The 25,589-nt window shown below is 37.1% G+C and overlaps 1 protein-coding gene across 2 annotated transcripts in view; it reads right to left on the reverse strand.

Moving 5' to 3' along the window:
• LOC145675655 (uncharacterized) overlaps positions 1–25,589 on the reverse strand; it is a 56,685-nt gene that overhangs the window by 22,382 nt on the left and 8,714 nt on the right. The window contains exons 2-4 of one of the 2 annotated variants that reach the window (XM_081746223.1): positions 24,676–24,864; positions 21,014–22,226; positions 18,185–18,351 (exon numbers count right to left, since the gene is read on the reverse strand). In XM_081746223.1, coding sequence (XP_081602349.1) covers positions 18,185–18,351; positions 21,014–22,211 — 1,365 coding nt within the window. In that variant the 5' untranslated portion in view covers positions 22,212–22,226; positions 24,676–24,864. The remainder of the gene's footprint in view (positions 1–18,184; positions 18,352–21,013; positions 22,227–24,675; positions 24,865–25,589) is intronic. The other variant, XM_081746222.1, reaches the window with a different exon arrangement.

A 25,589-nucleotide genomic window follows, 5' to 3' on the forward strand; every position in this document is an offset into this window, starting at 1 on the left:
CTTTGTAATTAATAATAATGTTTTCTACTATACAGTAGAGATTCCCAGAAGACTTCTACAAATAGACTGAAATAGTGATGTAGTCATTTCCTTTCCGTCACCATGGTGATCACCATGTGTTTTCTTCTTCTTCTTCGATATAAACGCGTGAAGCGAATGGTGTATTTTAAAGTCTAGTACAAACAAGGGCACCGGATGTAAAATTTATTTACAATTATAAAATGTTTTAAAGACTAATAAAGTTGGTGGGAAAGGGTACAAATTTAGAATATGGAAGCTACGAATAAAATCAAGAAAATTTATAAAGAAAAACTAATATCTAAGGAACTTATTTCTAAAAGTGCCACATCTCTAAGCGATAAGGTAGAAATCAAATAATTAATGTAAACGTCACTATCATGTAATGCACCTTAAGAAGCAATTATACACAATATAAACTCTCTAAGATGTAGATTGACGAACTGTCGACATAAGGAAAATTCTAAAAATATACGATTTTTGAAAAGAAAAAAAATCTTTTAAAACAATCTTAATTATTGGAACATTTACTTTTCTTATGTCCATTCTTGATAATGGAAGTGTACAATATTAATGTCTACAATATTACAAATGAAAGGGAGGGAAAGCAAGCCTTCAGAAATTTTCAATCCGGATTATCAGTAGATATAGGTCAGATCTTTTCTTACATTCCCTATCAACTTAAAAAAATAAATATATATATATATATATATATATATAATAAAAAAGGATCCAGTTATGAATAGTTTAGCATATATTCTTAACAAACATTAATTCTGTTTACGTGTGCAATGTTATGATACTTATACTTATGATACTTAATGAATCAAAAATTTTCCAGAATTATTTACGATTAATATCTGATTATGAACAAGATGAGTACATTTGTTTACTCATTTTCTTTTTCTATATCTCTGTTTATTTAGTTTCACTGATTATTCATATTAAATATTTCATTCACTTTAATGTTTGTAATTCCGAAATATTTCATTATTGTTTTCACTTTGCATTTAGGTCCTTTAGGTATTTACGCTACTTGTTCCTTAGAAAATAAAATGACGATCATCACGGCAACGAAAAAGATGTGACGTCACACTATTTCAGTCTACTAATCATGTTTCCACTCCTATGAGTAATAATGTATTGCTTAGAAAATGAATTATGTCATTGAAATATGCGCAAGTATCTGATAAAAATTTTAATGTACTTACTCGTCATTTAATTATTACGAATACCGAGAAACAAAATGCCTTAATACATGTGAAACAGACAAAATCAGTATTTTAGCGTCTTGGCTGTGGTCAGAAAATAAAGTTGCGACGGGAGTTCATGACGGAAGGATTCTTCCGATATGATCCATTGGAAGGACTAATAAAAAATTTGACTAATGTATATATATAAAGGTAACCAAAAAAGTTTTGTCACTTTTTCACCCACCACCTTCGAACATCGTTCGTCACCTAAGACGTACCTGGACGATTAAAAATACTCCCCATTACCATCGACGACCTTCTGCCAACGTTTAGGAAGGCTATGAATTCCATCGCGGTAGAACTTGGTGGGTCGTGAAGCGAAGAAACTATCAACTGCATTTTGCACTTCTACTAGGGATTTGAACTGGCGTTCTCTAAGGTGATTGTCCAAAAAATGGACCAGGGATAATCGAATGGTGCAATGTCCAGGGAGTATGGCGGATGCAATAGTGTTTCCCATTCAAGGCGTAGAATGGTCTCCCGGGTCACCCTAGCCACATGGGGCTTAGCGTTGTCCTTTGCGATTCAGAAGTGCTGGCTCCAGAGTTTCGAGTTTTTTTTAGCACGGCTCAACTGCTGACAGTACACAGTTGCATTGATGCTCTGACATGTTGGTAGCAGTTCCCGATACACGATGCTGCGAGTAGACCAACAACACACAGGAGGACCTTCTTCTGGTGCAGTGCTGGTTTCGGCTGTTTTGGAACCGGTTAACGGGATGCTAACGAATGATGACGGGGCCGTGTAGCTTCATACAGGACCCACTTCTCATTACATGTCAACACCCTGTCCAGACATGGCTCCTTCCCCAGACGAGACAGCAAAGAACTCACACTGAACTGTAGTCCCAGTTCCTCACATGTCTGGCACTGTTCGCCTCAATTGCTGCCTGAAGATCTCAATTTTGTACATGTGTTGGCTTTGCGGCACGTGGTGCGTCTTTGAGTGTTTCGTCACCGTCCTTAAACTTGTTAAACCACCGTTCCACTGTCCGTGTAGTCACGACACTCTCATCAAAGGCCTGTCATATCTTCCGCCTCGCCGCAGTGGCGTTTGACCCGTTTGAACTCGTACAGCATATACGCCCTTATGACGCTCTGTTAGGGTCCCATGTTCACTCTGTTCTTATACAAGTTCACGGTGTAACTGAACTGCCACAACCAGATAGTAACTATGTTGGATATACTCACACCAACAACTGACTTTCGCTTTATCTCCATTTGCATTCAACTCACGGTGTGAGGGTCAATTGAACACATACCTCCACAAAAAGTGACAGAACTTTCTTGGTTACCTTTATACATCAAAGGTTCTTAACTACAAGTTTGGTTAATGAATATACGCACGTGTACATGAATTCCAGGAAACTCACTAGCAACTGCATGGTCATTTCGAGTGGAAAAATGAGGCTGCTGACGTTGTTCAAAAAATTACTTTGATTTTTGTGTTCAACTTCTTGATCGGAGGAGGATCATTTCACAATCTTTTTTTTCTTTCTTTCTTTAGTACGTAAAATCAGTGATGATTTCAGAAAATATCTCTCGGAAGGAGACTGGAGAAAAACAGGTGATGAAACTCGTGGTGCAAAAATACTCGTGATCCTGGTTGAGAAATACTTCGGGGAATTTCTTTGCTCCGGGGTTAAAAAAAAAAAAAAAAAAAAAAAATCTCCCCAGGGCCAACCCTAAATCATCACTGTTTAGAACTATTCCTTAACACGACATGGATTCAATAAATGAGTGATTCGTTATTGTACATTAGATTCCAAGGTTATATTTTCACTTGAAATAAATTAAGATCGAAATCATTATTATTAACAGACATCACATCAATCTATAAATACATTTTTGGCTACAGTAAGAGATTACTTCAGTAAAATCAAGAATTAAGACACTGAAAAAGTTACCGTTTCATGAATGGATTAAACTACTCATTTGGATATACTCATCTTTGGGGTTAAGTGCTCAACGCGTTTGGTTTTGATTGAATTTAGCAAACCTGTAGGTAACGAGGGTATATGACACGTGAACCTACAGCTTAATATGGAAAACGAACTACATGGACATCTACAAGGAATCGAACCCGGGTCTCTCGCGCCAAAAACGCATATGCTAATTATATAGCCACGAGGGAGCTATGCGTTTGGTTACGACTTTGATCCATGGTGAAGTGCTTGCCCAATACAAACCTGAGCAGTGGTTCGAATTCCACTGTGGCAAGTAGTTCCGCTTAATATAGCCTTGGAGCTGAAGAAAGAAGTCTAATCAATCAATTCAAACACGTTGTTTATGCATATTTCTTAGTGCCTATTATTTTATGCAGCATGATTAATTTATATATATTTTATTTATATATTACACTTTCATAAAACCTTGTGTTACTTCTTAGTTTTATTTAGATTAAGTGGAGTAAAACAGAAAATGACAGCAAAGCTTAAACTGTAGCACATCGATGCATCATATGGCTTCAATCACTTTGTAATATCGTGTGTGTTATTAAAAGAAAAAAAAAAAAAAAAAAAAAAAAAAAAAACCACTAAATGTTTTAATTAATAATGAACAATGATCGCTGTATTAAACATATTTACTCCTTTCTGCAGCCATACTTTCACTTGTGGTCTTCCCTACGTTTGGTGTAATTTGTCAGCTTATTGTGGCTATATGTCACTAACCTTCTGTAGATAAGTTATCAGTTACTTTGAAGTTTTCTAGGGAATTATAAACCTCCTCTCATGCATAATTTAAACAATACAAACTTTAGCTTTTGATGTTACTGAGCAAGGTCATTGCAGTTGAGGAACCAGTAAATGGGTCACGACAACAGCCTTGATTTTACACATTACAGATAAATCATTTTCCGATCCCTCAAGGTACGTGTACCTTAAGCATGAAACGGTGTATCATTTTCTCTTTTAAATCTCTCCGAACAGTGATAAGCCGTAGAAGAAATTGACAGTTTCTTTCTCTAAACAAACATCATTCATTACACACAATCCCATACAAGCGTCCTTTTCCCATATATCAGGTGGTTGAAAGAGCAACGTGTTTGCGGCGCCAATTGTGCCTCCAGTAGTTAGTTTAGTAACTCTACCGTATGAACAGACCGGTGCCATTTAAGGATTACCTATCATTCATATTCTATATTGAAAGGCATTTGGTAGTTCGCTCCAGACTGATTTATTAAGTTATGGGTGTTCTTCATTTTGGTCAGATTTGGAATACTTTTCGTAGTGCTTATATTATGATCTATAATAGTTTTTGCCCCAAATGCCTTTTCTTCTGTAAGTTGGCCAACTAACTTGGCCACTTTCAATGCAACTGATGATGGCCAACATAGGCTTCACTGTATTCGGTCATCTTACTAAGTCCAACTATAACTTAAGTCACTTTATTCACCCAGTTATTATAAAAATAAAAGAAACCTAAATGAACATTAAAGTTCGGTAACTATTACTAAAACACTTTCTACTCACGACAGATGATCGGCGAGAATATCATGAACAATCCTTGAGTTTCGACTCTGCCCTGGGATCGTGGTTCACAGAGAATAAATCAGAAGTGAAAAGCATCAAGAACTTACTGGGACAGAACGGTAAAGTTACATATTGTGATTTTACATCGAGCCGTACTGCAACTTTACGCAGTGTTACCAGATTGCGCTACAAGTAGCGGATTGGGCGATTTTTTTAAAGTATCCTCGCTACCAAAATTTCAAATTGGGCGACACGCTATTTTTGGGGCTACCTTTAATTATCTGCAGGCTATAACTTAAGAATACGCTACTTTTTATCACGAACTATTAGTTTTATACCAGGTTATCATAAAATAAGTATCGCTGTTCAGAGAACTCTGAAGACGTAGCCACTTTACAGAATGCAACCACACTTCATAGGATTATATTTGGGAACGTGCAGAAGCTATTGGTGTAGAAAACAAAATTAGTTCCAATTTTCGCCACCAGAGGTAATTATGGCGCTGTACAACGCCAATTAAGTGCAGCGTGAAAGAAGAACGACATTAATAATGCTAAATGATAAGAAAGGCTGCAATTACCTCTCCAGGTGCTTACTTTGCCTGCATGCGTTTCAGGGATACGAGTTTGGGAGTCACTATGTGCCAGAAGGGAATTGATGGTGATCCGATGTTTGCTTCTTTTTTCTTCCCACACTCGTTGCCTTGTGATCAAGTGGTCCCGGGTTCGATTTCCGGTGAAGACATGAATCAGATCCCATGTTAACCTGTAGGTCCCGTCCTTAGAACGTCATCATCACCTCATACGGTACTAGTCACCATGGGTTTCCTTTTCCAGGAATCTTCACGTCGAAGACCTGCCTTTGGGAAGAACTCCACATCACCATCATCGCCCATAACACATCACTACACCACGGGGTTATTACTTAGGTGTACAAATCAATGCCACGCGTTGCACGGGGCCATAATTAGGCCTTTATTTCATTGAATATCAATATCATTTGTCTTCCATACCACACTTACCATACTTAACATTGAACAGAAACACAATAAATAGCCTCTGGAGGCGAGATTTGACATTAATCTTTTCCTGGAATTTTGGGGGAAGCTTGAAGTTTGTGAGCACAGGAAAGACTAACATTTAATTTCGTTTTGTAAAATAGTCAAGAATTTTAAAGGGACGCTTCAGCTCAAAAGCCCCCTACCTTCGTAAATCCGCCATTGACCACGGGGTATTAATAGCATTGGTAATCAATGCCACGAGACCTACACGAGAGGTAATTACAGTCTTTCTTCTCATTTAGCATCTCGTTTTTCTTCTTTGCTGCACTTGCTTGGTATCGTACAGCGCCACAATTATCTCTGATGGTGAAAACTGGAACTAATTTTATTTTGTACACCGATCGCTTCTGCAAGTTCTCAAATCTACTCCTAGCAAGTTTGGTTTCATTCTGCCGAGTGGTTACGTCTACAGAGTTCTCTGAACAGCGATACTTATTTTATGATAACCTGGTATAATACAATAAAATATTTGTTTATTGAGTATTCTATTCACATTGAACAATAGTTTTACTAAAACTAACATGTTCGATAGTAGTTCAATTCTTGTTTCAGTACTTTTTAATCTCTAGATCTGACAACACTAGACTTTTATTAAGTTTGCGCTGTTGCAGGGCCTAATAATTATGGAGCGTCATGTAAACATGAACATCGCAAATTTAATTGTGTTACTGTATTGCTCATATTAACATAATCAGTAAATGAAGTTACATACAATAAATCTTCTAAAATTCATGGCTCCCAGATAAAGAATTTAGCAAATGAATTAAAAAAAGTGAGAAATAACAGTGAATAAACGTTACTGTAAAAGTTGTAAAGTGTATTTCAGAGCCCATAAAACTGACTGAAGCACACATGTCTCCTTGAAACTAAAATAAATCATCCATTTTACATTATCACCGCCTGCCTGTTCATTGCACACTGTAAAAAAATGAAATCTTTGAGTTTTATGTCCCACGGTTATGCCGGTTAGGCTAAAGGAGACGGTGATGATGAGTAATGAATGAACTGGTGGAATGAAGAAAGTGGGAGGAAACGGGAGAACCCCGAGAAAACCCACGCACACGATGTTTGTCCACCACAAAGTTCACTTGGCGGGGGCTGGGATCGAACCCGGGACCCCAAGCACCAGAGGTGAACGCTCTACCACTGAGTCACCGCGGCCCCTTCATTGCACACTGTAGTTTACTGTAGCTGACATACTATGGAGTTTGCCCTAAAACACCACCACCATCAACAGTCCGAAACTGCTGTCGCCGCTTGACCATTGTCAATCCAGACATCTGACGTGTAATATCTGACATTTTCATGTTTGGGCCACAAGTAGGTAAATCTGCTACTTTTTAATCTTCAGATCTAGCAACACTGCCTTCGTAAGCAATCACAGTAAAAGATTGGACCAGATATATTTTCACTGCTCTTCCCCGGTAAATTAATTTCCTTATATTTTCTTAGTATGTTTCATCTTCTATGAGTAAGTCTCAAGGGGAGAGATGAAAACTTAAAAGGTGCAAGAAGTATTCACGAATAAAAATTTCAAGTGAGATGACTATCAATACTCCTTAGCAATTAGCATGCTGTCTGAAGATAGTAAAAGTAAACTTGAAGTTTCTGTGATTAGTTGCCGAATTATCACTGGATAAGGTTTAATAATTTTAAAAAGTAGTTAAATTCTTAATCTTTTTTCTTTCGCATTCAACAAGAGTGAAAAAGAAATAAAGTGAAAGTCTGAAAGACAATAATACTGCTCAAGGAAAGAGAATAAAAATTGTACGCTTTACATAATTTTAGCAAGGAGTCCGAAATCGCTTTATTTCCAAGATATTTCCACCTGATATCTTAGAAACAAAGTCGGAGTTAAACGATACGACCCCTCTTATTGTTAGAAAGCAGGTAAGATAAATTGTAGAGGAAGTCTTACCTATATTAATGTTGTCTGAGTAAAGAGTACCGACTGCATGAGTGACAGAGTATTTGGCTGTTCTGAGAAACGGACTGTTTGGCGTAATGGTTAATGCATCGGCATAGTATGCCAGAGATCCTGAATTTGAGTCCCGGTCCAGTCAAATCACCGTTTCAATCTTTGTAAGTTTAAGTTTTACCTACTTTAATCCAAAATGATACAAACTGATTTTATGCTTTAACAAGTCAATTTATTTAGGATTGCTAATATATATCTTCTCGTGTAATCCCAGTTTCTCCAACCTTTTCCAAGCCTCTAAATGTTCCGCCCTTTTTCCTCATGACGTTTTGCCACGAGCTCTGTATGCTGTCATCTTGGTAATTGTTGCTCTCGAAACACAACATATTTCCTATCTTGGATACACTTGCTTCAACTAAGCCTTCACTTGCACTTACAATTTACAGAATTTCACAATCAGAGATGTTTCTCATTTTGCACCACAAAATCTGGCTTATTCTACACATGAGTCTGTATCTTATCGTCTCCATTTCTATCATCATCCAACACAGCAGTAACACAAGGAAGTAGGACTGCACGGATGTTCAGTGTTACTAACTCATAAAGATTACGTAGTCAATACATGTTGTTTCCAATTATTTGCCACAAGTTCTGTATGCCGTCATCATTTTGATAACTTCCTATGTGTGTGTATTTATCAATGTTCAGAAGGAATGCGTTCCTTCCATCCAGTCACAAGTAATGTTGAAAAAGAGAGAGAGACGCGACGAGAAATAAGGTTTCCCGTCTCATTTTTGTATATTTTGGAGAAGTATCATCTCGTCTCAATTTCCGAAGACTTGTTTTTTTGTCGTCTCGACTGTCGGAAAGCTTTTCTCGTCTCATTTTGCTTTGGGTAAATTCTCGTAGAATATTTATGACCTGAGATTTCCCTTAATTTCATCTACAAAAGTCATCAGAATTCTTCTGTATCTCGAGAGGTCCACGGTAACAACTTACGTATCTTTAAATATTGATAAATGCTAATCGCGGGGGCCGCAGTGGCTCAGTGGTAGAGCGTTCACCTCCGGTGCATGGGACCCTTGGTTGGATTCCAGCTCGCACCAAGTGAACTTTGTGCGTGTGCGTGGGTTTTCTCGGGGTTCTCCCGTTTCCTTCCACCATTTCAATTATTCCTCATCATCACCGTCTGCTTTAACCTTCCCGTTATATCCGTGCGACGTAGAACTTATAAAGATTTCATTTTCATTTTATTTCAAATGCTAATTATTATGTTCGAATGCTCACTTTATCAATTTATGGTTTCATTCTATGACTCATGTAACATAAAACAGTGTTTGAGATCTAATATTTGAGTGAACTGTGCTGTTCATGAGACTTTAGAAACTTCTAGTGTTATCCAAGGATAAAAGTGAGGGGGAACACAGAGGACGCCGTCTCTCACTTCCAAAAAAAAAAAATCTATAGCGTCCCTCGACTTCCTAAACAATTACAATGGACAAAGATAGACACGAGGGACGGCCCGACGTCATGCGTCACCCTACCTTTTCAGATCCACTTTTACCCCTGGTCTTGTCTCAAAAAACGAAACGAGATTTGTCAAGTTCCAAATAAATTTCATATTCTGAAATAACACTATTTTTCTCAGTACTACTGAAAATCATCACATGCTGTTTGTGACGAAGTAAATCACGACAATAAAAAAAAGACTTCAGTTCCGGAATCAGCATCCGCGATTTACCTTCTCGTTTCCAACGTCTCTCTCATCTTCCTGTTCGTAATGCTCTGCATCTGAGCAAGAGTACAATACATGAGTTATCCGAAGATAAGACTTCGGAATTAGAAAAAAGGCATTTTACAAATAACGACCCACTGACGTTTGTCTCTTGGAAGAAAGAGTAAGAATCTACATGGGACTTCACATTCGCAATCAGATTTAGATAAAGGATTACGAGGTCAACTACTACTTAAGAAAACCTTTGTTAAACTGGAACATATACATGTGGTAATATCATTGTTGCGAGATATGTATATTATTTACTCGTGTTATTTATTTATTTCATTCGGAAAACGAAATCAGTAGAAATAACATCCTATCTACCAAGAAATACTACGATACGAAAATTCTGCCTCCGCTCAACAGGCATTCGGTTCTAGGGAAACAATCGTTTCGATTGTCAAAGAACAGCTACCATTGATTAAAATCTGTATAAATGACGCAAATTTTAGTTCACCTTCACTATCATTACATACATTGCCCTGAAAAGGACGATACCGAGAAGAAGGGTTGAACGTGGAACATGAAACGCTCTATGACAACGGAAGTCCATTCTGAAAGGGCTATCCAAATTATCTATCTATCTATTAAAATGCTACAAAAGCAATAAAAACTCCAGAGGTTCAACCTCTAACTTCTGATTTCAAACCTTTCATTTACGGTTATTTGTGATTTCACGTTTAACAAAGACAAATATTTTAGGTGAAGTATGTGTACTTTATAAATAAATAATTTAAATAGATCTTTTTCATAAAGTTTATCTTTTTAAAATTACTGTTCAAAGCCTTTGTATTTTAATAAGTCTTCTCCAAAACAAATGCAAATCAATTGTGCTGCCATCTAGGGAGTTCTTTTAAACTAGGGGAAGTCAGTTTAATATGAGCAGTCCGAAAATATGAGCAGCACGAAGCTTAAACTCACACAGCACACATATACCTTGCGCAAAAGGAAAAAAACAAAGTTCGTAATATTGTTTAGACTTTCATGAATTTGCAGAGAGTAGCCCAAGTTCGTTCGCTGCAGTTGTTGTGAAATAGTAGACAAGTTTACAGATACGTAGAATAAAAAAGTGTAGCTTTTTGGAGCTATAGTTAAATCAGGGTAATGAATACTAAGCTGAAACTTGGTATCTATGCGTTATATATAATTTGTCACTGGATTTATAGTCAGATCTGTCTAGGAACACAACGCCAGACTTTTATTCACTTCTTTTCTATAAAAAGAGTTGTCAACCACAACACGTTAAAATATCATTAACTTTCGTGAAATATGAGCTTTTGAATTCAGTTTAATATGGGCACACATATTTCTTTTGAAAGTAATGAAAGAAATGCTCGTGAGAAGCTTTTGCAGATGTTAATTAAAGTAGACATTCCGTAATAACATAATTTGTAATAACATGGATAATACAAATTCTACAGTCTTCAAGTTTATAATCAGCTTGGATACATTTCTCGTATTTCCAATCTATCACTCCAGCCATACGTGGGATGGGTGTTGTCACAGTTTGTGTGTGCGGAGAAGGTGAACAAGCAGACATCCATAAATAAATCTAAAGCTTGCAGACATCTATAAATAAATCTGAAGCTCACGTGGATAATAATAATTTCATTGAAGAAAACGCCAGAAATGCTACGCCAAGTAAGAGGGCAGTCTCATCCACACAGTGTGAAGAGAATGAAAGTATTTGCTGTATTTGTGAAGGAAAGTTTAGTAAGGACTCCAAAGGGGAAGAATGGATCAAGTGTGATATGTGCCAAGAGTGGTATCATGTCCTTTGTGTAAAGGTTCAGTACCTTGAGTTCCTTGTTTGTGATTATTGTAGCAGATTTAATGCCTAGTTATTTACGTCACACCAATAGACAGGACTCTTGAAATGAACTGTTTTACGTGTATATGCAACTATTTTTTGCTCGTTATTGTAATCGTTTACGTTTTATTTCCTCTTTAGTACAGCTTTTTTAATCTGCTTTGTATTTTATGTCTAAATATTAGAAATGTAATGCTGCTCATATTTGCCCTACGAAGTGCTCATATTATCCTTGTACTACGGAAAATATGAGCACTGCGCACCTACCTTATTAACCTGTTTATTATTCACGAACAAAAGTACGTATAACCTTGTACTTTTTAGCGTTTGTAGATAAACGTCAGGCTTTCATTTGGTGCGACATTTTACTTTCTGTAGTACATCATTTTTGAGGTATATTAGTATTTTCATTAACTATGCTCATATTCAACTGACTTCCCCTATACGTTTGTGGACGTTTTATGTGTTTGTGGCCAATCCTTTCGACAATGAGATCTTGCAAACTACAGGCTCTAGAAAGATGGCGTTTTCACTGATCGATTGAAAATTAAGCGTAGATTGTCCAGTTAAATAAAAGAAAAAATAAAAAAACATGGCCATTATTTTTTGTTACATTTTTACAGGCACACTGGAAGTGTTGAAATTAATAAAAAAAAAAACAAATAAAACACTTTTTACGTCCTACGCATTATACATTCCAACACAACATGATTGTATACAGGGGTTGCATATCTCCCAGGTGCTTGTTTCATGGCCAAATTATAATGAAAAACGAAGGATAACCATTTCTCCAGTCTAAGTTGAATCTTTATTGTCTAGAGTGTTTTGCCCAATGAACACCATATATCACTGGCATTATAATTAGTTGCGTGTGCTATGTATTTGCTTATTACATACTGGATGCAAGAAGAAAGAAAACACTGATTATATATTAATTAAAAACTCCAACCGGAAGTAGGCTCAAATCTTGCAAACGGTGCGAGATATAGAAAGTGTAATCGAAAAAATCTTCCCTTTACGGTATATCTTACCGATTTTTATCAAGATGTCTTTCACTTGTGTCTGCAAAGGGACATGTACAGATGTGAGGAATTACAAAGGAAGTTATGCTCATATGTGAATGATGCGCTGTGTAAAGAGCGCAGGTTCAGCTAGTCTATATAAAAATGATATGTTTATAGGTTTGTGGTTAATTTCTTTTCGACAATGAGATCTTAGAAACAACAACTTCTAGAAAGGTGCCGTTTTCGCTGATGGATTCCAAATTTTGTGCAGACTTGCCACATCTCATTCAGATTTCCAATAAAAACATACGTTATTTTTCTACTCAACGTTTAGGGGTCATTTTAAGCCCATAACGTTAACATTGTTACCAGGTCGTTACTAAGGTACAGAAATATCCAGACACAAAATTAGGTCTATTCAAACTATCCTTTCTTCCGTAGGAAAATTTAGAAATGAATGTAAATAATTTCACAATGCTACAATACGAAATTCTTGCATCTATAACAATTCACTCCCTTTGTGAGTCTCCCAATCCTTCACTTGTCTGTACAGGAACATGTAAAGGTATAGTGATAAGTGGCAAGGAGACTTATGCTAACATTGAAATGATGCACTGTGTAGACAGTGCAGGTTCAGCTAGTATATATATATATATATATATATATATATACAGAATTACTGACCAGAAAACAACCGAAACATAATCACAGCAGCAAAACAATGGCAATGAGCACTTTCGTTAGTATGCTTCATTAGTTAGGAAGGAAAACAATTAGGCAAAGGAAAACTGAAAAATAGAGAAGTTTAGCACTGTCCGATTCAGTAGTATATTGGAATACAGGGTCATTTAGTGGGCAAACGAAGAATAGAAAATATGGTGAAAACTAAAGAAGAACGAACATCACGGCCGGCCCTAGGCAATTTGCTGCCCCGTACAGTGAAATTATTTGCCGTCCCCCGTTTCTCCAGAAAGAACAAATCTTAAAAGCCAGGATTTTAAGTATGCTACCCCATCATGAACGAAGAAGAGGGAAAAGACACTCGCACTTAGAAAACTCTAAACACTACAAATACAATCTCAGTGTGTTTTTTTTTTTCTTTCTTTACATAATAATCTATTACGTTAGTGAAACATAAAGCAAAAACACCTGCAGAGCAAAGATGGTAATCCTTTTTATAAAACTCAATATCGAGCTTCAATTTCAATATCTCAGTTTGCAATTCCAGTGCAACTAGCTCTTTTATCTTTATTTCTTAATTTTCCTTCTACATGTATATACAGACGGTGATCAGAAAAATGGAAACACCTGAACGAAATTGCAACTTATCAGATTAATATGGTGTCGGGTCACCTTTCGTCTTCAGAACAGCCTTGATGCGACGTGGGATGGAGGCATAGAGGTCGTGAATGGTAGCAAGTGGAATTTTACACCATTCCTCGTGCAGGGCATCGGCCAGTTCTGTGACAGAGGATGGAGGTGGAAATCGTCGCCGGAGTCGTGTTTCCAAGACGGACCACAGATGTTCAATTATGTTGAGATCTGGGGATTGGGCGGGCCAGGGGAGGTGTTGAACTTCATCCCGATGTTCCTCAAACCACGCTGCAACAACGCTAGCTGTGTGAATGGGTGCATTATCATCCTGGAAGATGGCGTCATTGTCCGGGAACAACATCCGGACCATATGATGCAAGTGGTCTCCTAAAATTGCGACATAATCGTTGGCAGTGATTCGTCCGCTAAGTGTGACCACAGGACCCAATAAAAACCATGACATGGCGGCCCACAGCATCACCGAGCCGCCGCCATGTTTCACAGTTGGGTGGAGACACTGCAGATCATAAGCTTCTTTGGGCGTTCTCCACACATGAACACGGCCCGTGGTTGGGAATAGGGTGAAGGATGACTCATCCGACCATATCACACGTTTCCAGTCCTCAACGGTCCAAGTTGCATGGTCGCGGCACCATTTGCGGCGTGCGAAAGCGTTATGGTCCCTGATGAGCGATTTGGCCCGTGCAACACGATCCCGTAAGTTCATGTCATGTAATTCGCGGCGAACTGTGATTGTCGAAACAGGGTGGGGGAGGTGCTGATTGAGTTCCTCCGTCACTTGCTCCGCAGTGACACGACGGTTCTGCATGACAATGCGCTTTAATACCCGGCGTGACCTGTCACTCATGATTTTCTTCCGACCACTGTTCCGCTTCCCCGATGTGGTTTCCCCGTGTGTTGTGTAGGCTGTCATCATCTTCGACACTGTCCCACGCGACACCTAACACAGTAGCCACTGCCGTCACACTCACTCCACATAACCGCGCACCAACAATTTGCCGTCTTTGAAAATCTGAGAGGTCTCCCATTTTACACTACCTCGGTCTGCTGCAGCCACTGGACACTGCTGTTCCACTGCGCCTGACGTAGTATGGAGACCGACCTAACACACCACCACCAGCGGTCCGGCGCTGCGGGCGCCACGACACCACTGCCAACCCATACACCTGACGTGTTGCCAACTACAGGTGTTTCCATTTTTCTGATCACCATCTGTATATATATATATACAAGTATATACACAAGGAATTTGTTTGTGACAAAGACAGATTAGTTTTCATATTAAAACTGTGATAACTAACTAAATGGAACAGGTGTTGGGTACTGTTCGAGAATTGAATTCTTGTAATTGACAACAATCAAGCAATTGATACTGGCATTGGTTTGATCATTTGTTTTAGCACTATCCATATGACATTAAACTAATGCGACCTAACGTGATCTGTGAATGTGGTATTCAAATAGAAAGTCAGCTTAGTAAATTTAACAACCATTATCATGAAGTCTATTTCCAACAAGAAATATTTATTTTAAACAATAAAATGACAGATTTCGCCGCTCCTTGAAACTTGTTGTCCTGTGCAAATGCACGTGTAGCACATATGGTAGACCCGGCCCTGACCAACATAGTGTAAAAGATAGCAAATATTGCTACATGTGTTGTGTACAGGTTATAGTTTTTCAACAATATTTACCAAATCTCTCTGATTGTTTGTTAATGTCATTTTAATCTTTGAATTATTTCTTGAACCGCTCCTTACTCATGTTTTCCCTGTTGTGTACGGGAAAAAGGATAACTTCAGCACTTAAAGCACAAATTAAAGAGATTTTTAAGCTTTCTACTTCTTCTGAAAATTAGTAAGTGTATATAGAACAATTGGTGATGGACGTATGGTGTTCACTATCCTCCTATTTTCAAGCAAATGTTTAGATATTTGTTAAGATTCAACTATGTTATATTTTTTGAAGTGTACTAATTCGAACGCTATGGAAATTTAGGTGCAGTAACAGTATATGTAAAAAAAAATTATTGTTTACTGTACTTTATGATGTGATCCCACTGCTTCTCTAGGCTACCTTTATCCTTTATTCAGGTTTAATTTATTCCTTTATTGAGATGATGAAGAAAAATTCATACACTTGTTTTTCTATAAGCAAATGAATTTCGTGCAAAACGTTGGTTTGTTTTAGGAAATGCACCGATTCATTTACGTGGTTTGATAGTCTCGAAAACGCTTTTATGTTAGCCTTGAGTCCCTAATAGTCTGTTTTCACACTACAATATAAAATTTATAATAACACTCATCTCGTTCAATGTTATTGGTTATGAGAACACTGCTGTTTGAAGATAGGAAGATTGCGGACACCATATGCTCATCAAAAAATATTTTTTGTACAGGTTTCCAATTGTAAGAACAGGAAAAAGGCATACAAATCTGCGTAATTTCAACCCTACGTGTTGAAGTTATCCTTTCCGAATGCAAGAGAAACAAGTTGAGAATGCTCCAAGAACACTAGCAGAACGAATTTAAAAAGAACTGTTTGTTGTCTACGGCAAATTGCTTTTATAAAAAGAAAACAAACCAAAGATAGTTGGCTATTTGTCTCTTATAACTAGAGGAAGAATAATTGCATATGCGAAGCTGGAATGTCTAAAAAGCAAGTTGGCCGAGCATTAGGCTTGGATATTAAAACAGTAAGATATTGAATTGAACGATTCGAAGCAGAAGGGGAACAGGGATTACAAACTAAAGCGAAACTGAGTAGACCGCAAGTGACAACCGAAGACGAAAATGTTTCGATTATTGAAGCTAACGCAGCAAACCCGTTCGCTGCTGCAACAAACCTGAAAACAACTTTAGGTCTGGAATGCAGTGCAGAGACACGTAACTATACTCATATTATTTGTTCTGCTTTGCACGTCAAACTAACAGATGCACATATACATGTTCGCTTAGAGTTCACAAAGACGCATATCAACAAGCCAAACACTTCTGGAACCATGTAATCGGGAGTGATGAGAAAGTGTTTTGTTTATACGGAGGAGGAAATCTGTTAAAACGTTCTACGATATATTATTTTACGAAGACACATGCTCAAAATGGAGGGCACAAGATTGAAAAATTCGCAAAATATAATCTCTCTATGATTTACGGTTGCCGAGGTATGGTTCCTTAAATCTCCCGAAATCGCAAGTTTTTGGCAAATATCTCAGGAACAGTACGAGTGACGGGAAAAATTCCATCACTTCTTTCAGACAGTTTTTGATGCTCTATCGAATGGCTCAAAATTGAAAAATTAGCAAGTAACAGAAACACACAGACACACACATAGAGAATTGAGCAACGAACTTTTTAAATTCGTTGTAAACATGAATTAAGAAGTGGTTCAAGAGGTAATTAGAAGATTTGGACGTCAGAGTAAGCAAACAATGAGGTTTACGAAATACTGTAGTCAAATAATACTTCATGGTGCAACACATGGGTAACAATATTTGGTCTCTTTTATGTGTAAGTTAGTGCGTTAAAATGCATTTATTAATGCTTTAATCAACATGTCCTAATGCATGTTTCTTAGCTCCCCCTCTTTCTTTAATCTTCTTTTCTCTCTATGTCCTTCCTTCTCTATTTGACGAAGTATTCTGGCAGAAATGCTTATAGCATACTATTTTGGAAACTGTGGCGTGTATACTGTAATGCACCACGTGCTTCTGTATACAAACAACGCCATATGATTCTATTTGTAAACATCACCACAGGGATTTACAACAGAGTACTACACACCACGTGGAATTACTAGGAGTAGCAGACGACAGACCTCCAGCACCTCCTACAAATCACACGATGACAGGACAGCAGGAGCGCCACCGCCCGTCTGGGATGCCTATATATTGGACAGCAACCAGCGGACCGGTACCAGTCTTCGATTGGTCTTCCCTCATTAGACTTGCAGTAAAGTCTAAGAGATAACTATCCTTCCCTAAAGTCTTAGCTTGCTGCGGAGCTAACAGTTCCTAGACTTTACACTTCTTTGCTGCTTGCAGTGGAGCAGTGGGAGAACCCTAACCACAATCCGGCCTGGCTTGCAGCGGAGCCTTGACGGGAATCTTAACCCCCTCCACTTGCAGCGGAGTACAGTGTGTCTTACAACCCCTCAAGTAGCACGCTACTGAGCTATCGTTCCCGAAACCATCAGGTCAAGGGGAACCTGTATTTACCTTGTACCTTATATTACAGCACTTTATTAGTATCTGTAAATAATATTGTATTTTATTAGTTTATAAAAAAATTATAGTGGGAGTCGATGCCAGACTCTTGTTTTATTAACCTAGCTCTACCTACCAGAAAAGTTTTACAATATAAACGTGATATATCTACGATTTTAGATGTCAAATAACTCTCGAACGAAACTAATTCGAGCTAACAAAATGTCCTTTTATTTAATCTCCGCGGTACTTCCATCCCTTAAAAATTCTGCCCTTTTGTTATCTTCATAATAATACCAGTACGAAATCTAACCCACAAGAAAAGAAACTTACCAATTTTCTGACAATTTCTGGATGAATATTCCTTTTTGAACACCATGATTTGAGAAGATTCAGAAATCCCATAGTTTTCAAACTTCCATCTGTCACCTTCTTTTCACCGACCCAAACATTTGCCACGGTTTTTCCATTGCTTTTAAAATCAAAATAAATTTTATCCCCTGAAACAAAATTAAAAAGTGAAACAATAGTTATCATACATTGTATATTGAGTTACAACTATATATTGCCAATACATATGCAAGCAAAACAATTTCACAAGAAATAATTTGGTCATTTTTTTCTATATTACACAAGGCGTTAATGAACTATATCGACAAACTATAAGAAGTGTTTTTTCACACTTTAATAATAATGATAACAAGTTTGTAAGACATGTAGAGAAAAGCATATAGTTAATAATTTATTTGTTCTATCAATGATATTATATAATGGAAATGAAAGAAGAAACTTGACATTCCAGCTTATCTTCGCCTAATTATAACAAAATGTGTTGAGATTTTCACTCTCTGTTTGGACCTTAATTTTGAACTTGAATTTATTTTGTTCTGCTTTCATTGTCGAATTTCTTGTATTTCTTAATTAGTGGAACTTCAACAAAAGTCTACATCTCACGCTAACCAAAAAGAGATTCATCTTGTTTTTAAAAAAAGATAAAGAAAAAAAAGAAAGGTATCAACGCAAATTTAAACATTAAACCTACAATAAATCGCTACTAAATAAGAGGAACTGTCACCACTACCTTCGCAATTACGACAGCAAAGACGTTACGAAGAATGTCGGAAAGGAACTGGAGTCATATCCGACTCCGCCGGCGACAACGAAGAAACTTACACCGACTCATTAGACAATTACGTGGTAAGTATGATCTATAGGCATGGGTGATTTATGGTCTGTTTTTTTTCATACAGGAATACCCTGATTTTTGTGGTTAGTATTGCCACAAAAAAATACACCAATAATCGAATTCGCATTAATTAGGATAAATAATGTGTGTAAACTGAGTGGATATTGCGAAGGATTTTTCTAAATATATTAATTATAATATATATACAGTACTGCTCAAAAGTTTTCGAACACCCCGGACTTCTGTAAGCATTTACTGTGATCCCATTTTTTTGGCACGAGAACTTTACCGCCTTGCATCAGGTGTACTTCTGCCTCTAGCATCAAATTTGACGACAGTTGAATCGAGGTCTGAGAGGTACTGCAGATGATGTGTCAAATCATAATTATTAAAGCTGAAACAAAACAAAAAACAAAAAAAAAGACAACTTGGTATAAATATTGCATAGTATAAACAAAAGTGTGGAAAGTGAGGCAAGATATTAGTTTTGTTTGGAAAGAATAGACACAGAGGGCCAATGCAGTGACAAAAATTTAAAAGAGAATGTAGTTTTCCAAATTTTGCAGTTCTTTATAGCTTGTTGATATGCTAACGTTTAAAACGCTAAAAATACCATACTTTGAAAGGTGCTTACGATGGTTTCGTATGCTCCATTGTTGCTCGTTGAAATAGTAAAGACAAGCAATACACATAACGGTTCCACTAAGCGACAATTGATCAGATAAGAATATATATTGACCGTGGTAAACATTTTTCAAAGAATGGCGTTTTTACCTTTTTTAATGCCAGCATATCTATAAGTATAGATAAATACAAGTATAGATAACAACTTTCTCTTTCAAATTTTTGTCACTGCATTAACCCTCTATGTGTACATTTTTCCTATAATCTGGGGGGAGCGGTGGCTCAGTGGCAGAGCGTTCACCTCTGGTGCTTGAGGTCCCGGGTTCGATCCCAGCCCCCGCCAAGTGAACTTTGTGGTGGACAAACACCGTGCTCGTGGGTTTTCTCAGGGTTCTCCCGTTTCCTCCCACTTTCTTCATTCCAACATTTCATTCATTACTCATCATCACCGTCTCCTTTAGCCTAACCGGCATATAAGTGGGACGTAAAACTCAAAGATTTCATTTCATTTTTTTCCTATAATCTCATCTTCTAGGTACTTGAAATTGGAATAAAAACTTGAAATTCGATATAATTATATGTTTTTGTTAGCGTTATCTAATTAAATCACCAAAATTAAAAATTTCCGAGTTTAGAATGGCTTTATGCGGAACTGCAACATCTTTCCCATGTTATTTATATGGGGCATCTACATCACAAACTCTTTATGCACTTCGGGCAGGATTAGAATGATGAAATTTGGCGTGATTGTAGCCTTCCTGGACTAACCCACAGAAAATTGACGAAAGTGAATATTTTTAGTTTCTAAGGGGTCTAAAGCGAGATGAAGAAATTTCCATGTTATTTAAATGGGCGTTTCCTTGGGATACCAAGTCTTATCTTTAAATAGTTGAAATAAGAAAAGAAACTTGAAATTCGACAGAATTCTGGGTTTAAGAGGTGTAAGGCCGTAGGCCGGGCAAATGAGGGTGTTGGGGACAGAGCCCCCAGCTCGCCAAAGGCTAGTTTTCTTATGTGAGTTGATGTATAGCTGTTTGGTGACTTTTTTCTTTCCTTTTTTTCATTCGCATAAAACTCGGTAGCAATATGCGGAATTTTCAATTTCCTGTTAAACACTCTATGGTACCATATCTCGTGGCCCAATAATTCGAATCTGGAGCGTAATACCTGTAATTTTGGTATCAAATTATAAATAGTTATACATATATGAAAAATTGCAATAATCAAGATGTTCCTGTATATATGTACAAGTAATATCCTGATGACTTATCTCACATTTCAAACGTAACATACGAAAAAAAATATGATTACTACAACTATAAAAAGGCATTATAAAAGACGTGAGAACTTACCTACATGAAGCAACGACGATAATTTGATATCATCGATTGAAATTCCGAATATTCTGAACTGTCCAGGATAAAAAGTGTAATTACGCGAAAAGGCGACAAATGATCCTCTATCATCGGTCACTGACTGAACAGTAGATTGGTTCTTCGAACTGCTTTGCGTGTTTTTCGAAGATTCATCATTATTCATGTGAGGTTTACAAGATATGTTTGAAGAAGCAGCACATACTTCTGCCATTGCAAAGGAATTAATATATTTTTGTTGTTCCTGCTCCACTAAAGGTAACCACGCACAAAAACAAAGTTCATACTTTATCTTTTTCTCTGTTATATACCTGAAAAACCAACACTGAATCCACGACCCACGCGATAGTTCAAGAGATAATTGACTAGACAGAATCCAATCCACAGTAGGCATGTATATAGAACCCTTTTTAACATTAACTGTCAAATCAAAAACTGGAACGTGTACCGTGTATGATTTTTTGTGCACTTCCCACACAATACCTGTCACATTACGTATTGGCGTAAAGTCATCATCTTCGGTAAGACACGGTACTATCTCCTGCACTTTATTTGGAACAGGTGGGGACAGATTTGTATTGTACAATGTAGCCCATCTAGACTTACAAAAATCAGAATTCCAAAATACATCTAACGGGATGAAGCATTCCCCTTTCAGTGTCTTAACAAACAAAGCACGAACAATCACAGACTCACCAAAGTGTGGGATACAATTATTAGGCATATCCCGGAAGTCATAATTTATCTCTTCGTTACACGAATCCAATAGTACATTAACAGAGTAATCAGGAATATTAGCAAAATTTTCTACAAATCTCGCAACAAACTCTGGGAGTTTAGATTTGTCAGGTGTTGGGACATTAGTGACACATCCTACCAACTCTACAATTGGTTCTGGGAATTCCGGCTTCTCTTCATGTTTTAGCCAAAAGTTCGTTATATACCATTTATCCCCCAACACATCCCAATACCTTTCTGGTAAACTCCACCCACAAATACAAACTTCTGTTGAGTTTTCTAAACAAGCGAGCACGTTTTTATTAGAATATTTGGGTCTCAATAGTGAAGTATGTGTCTGATTTCCCCATTTGAATGTTATAGTTGCTCCTTCATTATCTTTCTTGGATATCACGGCGTCCAGTTTTTTAATATACTGTGGTTTCAAATTCTTCGACATCTTTCATTTATCTACCTGCAAAAAAAGAAAAAAAAATATTATTTGTATCTATAGATATATTTCTATCTGGAAATAAATTAATAAATAAATAAAATATCTCTAAAGTTTCAACAGTTGCCATTGTCTTTATTAGATATTAACTAACTAACTCTCCGACCTATGGTACCTGAAGATTCAATGTCAAGTTCACAAGAGCTCTCCATTGACCTTAGCCAACTGGATCCAGTTTCTACTTTGTATTCCTATTTCTGCGAGATTCATCTTAATATTATCCTCCTATCTATATCAATATAGGTCTTCCTAATGGTCGTTTTCCAATTGGGTTTCCAGTTAAAACTTTTAAAGCGTTCCTACTTTCTTCCATCCTAGCAAAGTGACTTGCCCACCTGAGCCTCCTAGATTTGGCCTACCTACGACCCTAACAATGTTTGGTAAACCGTATAAATTATATAGCTCTTGGTATGAAGTTTCCGCCATTCCCCATTCCCGTTCCTCTGGGTCTGAATATTCATCTTAAGATCTTGTTCTCAAATACTTCTTTCCTCGGAGTAAGGGACCATGTTTCGCAACCATACAGAACAACAGGCATGATTATAGTTTTATATGTTTTAAGCTTCAAATTTCTCGACAGAATTCGCGACGACAAGATATTTTGAACTAAATGATAACAAGAATTTTCTGTTTTTAGCCGACAGTTAATTTCTTCGTGAATATGGTTTTAATCTGTTAATACTGATCCTAGATATTTGAAAGTATCCACTTCATCAAAATATTATTTGGTACTTTAATGCATCCATAATTTGCCGTATTATGATTCCGACGAACTTCCATGTATTTAGTATTCTCTGCATTCAGTTCTAAAGCCATGTTCATGCAAGCGTTTAATAAGACCTCTGAGTCATTCCACCTCAGTTCAACCAAGGCTTTTAACTCACTATCTCTGATTTGGATTAAATTTGGTAGTTTTATAAAACTTTTTATGGCGATTGCAACTGTGTAAATTTTATTGCAATAGCATCAGTGGTTCAAAAGTTTTTGCACTTCAAAAATCAGAAAAAAATCCGCTGTGACACGCAAGTCTGAAATCGTTTGGTAACCCTGACAACAGGGTTGCTTTGGAGGAGTGATAATGCTCACAGACGTGTTTCTAGAATACCGAAGAATACTTATACCAATTTTGGGGTGGATATGTTAAATCGTATGGAAGTTATTGGGAAATGTTTATTTCGCAATCAATTGGCAACACTGACTGGGATATCTCCTCAGTGCTTGGATGGACCATCACAATTTTTGTACATGTGAAACTAGATGTAATAAGCTTTCAAACAAAAATAAATTCATTGAAATCCTTGATGGGGATTTTGAGAAATAAGGTTTGAAGTTTATAAAATCGCGTTCTAGTTTTTTTCTCAAAATGTTACCTTTCAAATGACTTTATAAATTTTCTATAAGCTCTAAACAAAGTTTTCATTTTTTAATGGTAAACAACTTCAAGACAATCTGAATAAAAAAAAATAATCATGTTTCTGGCATTAATAGGTTCCGAAATATGATTGTTTTAGTGTTCTTCCAAACTGGGAAAATATTATGTCGCGACCGTTAAACTTCTAAACCGCAATACAATAACTTCTAAACCGCTGATGCTATTTCAATAAATTTTACATATTTGCAATTAACATAAAAAGTTTTATAACACTACCAAATTTCATCCAAATCTGAGATAGTGGGTTAAATTTCCCCAAAATTTTGGTTGAATTGACGTGGAATGACGTTGCATAGCATTTCTTTGCATTGTTTTCGTGTAATCGCCTATTAAATTTACATGATCAGCATACGCCATAACCTGGTGAATACCATTCAACTTTTATTAGATATTACGAAGGGAAATTCTAAGGATTTGGCGTGGGAAACCCGGGTTCGATTCCCGGCGGGAGCTCATGTGGTTCGGATTCCACGTTAATCAGTAGGTCCACGTCTCATATAGCCTCGCTGCTGAAAGGGACGCTAAACTAAAATTAACTCAACTCAAATTCTAAGGATGACACTTAAATGAAAAATGAAAGGAAGTCATAACTATTTACAAACAATTAATTATCTCATTTCTTTCATTTTTGAAATTTAAAACAACTCTTACTTTTTATATCTTCGAAATAATTAGGCCCAAACAAAACCAGCTTATGCAACAACATAGCATGTAACAACTTTTAAATTCTAACATCCGTTCATACAGAATATCTCTAACCTCTTGGGTTAAATTTATACAGATCGTAGATGGGTTCACTGTAACTATTCTGGGATAGGGAAATTAAGATCGGAAATGCCTACTTCAAGCGCCACGCCAACTAGAACAAGAAAGCGCAGTAACTACTTTCTTTATCGTTTTGAGGCAACCTGCTTTATTTTGCATAAAGTTAAATCTGACTGTTTTATTTTAATTTTAAAAGAAATGCTTTCCTGTACTTACAAACAAATCACAGTAACAGTTCGAAGTAGCAACCACCACTCTCAATGCATGTAGTACAACGCCGCATGAAATTCTGCCACTCTTTCAAATATCTCCGATATCTGTTGCACAATCAAGCACACAGTTATGACTCCAGCAAGCAGCTCCTCGAATTCTACTGGCGTTTCATATACTAGTGACTTGGTATTCCTTTAAAAAAAAAATGGAGACAAGTGAGATCCGGCGAACGTGCTGGTCACGGGGCTCGCCACGTAACGTATGCAACTGTCAGTGGAAAAGGTGAGCTGTACGTTACTCCATAAGAAAGACATGATACAATGATTTGAGTTGATTTTGAGTTTAACGTCCCTTTCAGCAGCGAAGCTATATAAGACGTGGACCTACTGATTAACGTGGAATCCGAAACTTATGAGCTCCCACCTGAGATCGAACCCGGGTCTCCCACACCAAAGGCACGTTCACTAACCGATTAGCCACTATAGGACGCACACATATGTTCTATTTAGAATTTTTATGTTAATTTCACTCGAAATTTTTGCATAATATTAGAATAATTTGCATATCTATATGTTAATTAAGAATATATAACTTGGTTTAGGATAGAAGTATTTTCTTTATTTCTGGAATTATGCATAGGATTAGTTTGATAACATGAGGGATGACTATATATATATATGTGTGTGTGTGTGTAATGTTAGGTTAATTAGTATAGAAGATAGGTGAATTAAACATTTTCATTTGGAATATAATAATACAGGGTGCGGCACGTAAAACCGGCCCGTCGTAATATTCTGATATATTGTGTTTTTGGCAACACTTAAATAATCTACCTTCCTACCAAGAGATGGCGTGTCGAGGTCGGGTCGACTTACGTGACCTGCAGCAGTCACGTGCAGCCGCAGCCAGTGAAACTT

The sequence above is a fragment of the Thermobia domestica genome, chromosome 18 (assembly GCF_964235325.1).
Source record: "Thermobia domestica chromosome 18, izTheDome1.hap1.1, whole genome shotgun sequence".
NCBI classification, from domain to species: Eukaryota; Metazoa; Arthropoda; class Insecta; order Zygentoma; family Lepismatidae; genus Thermobia; species Thermobia domestica.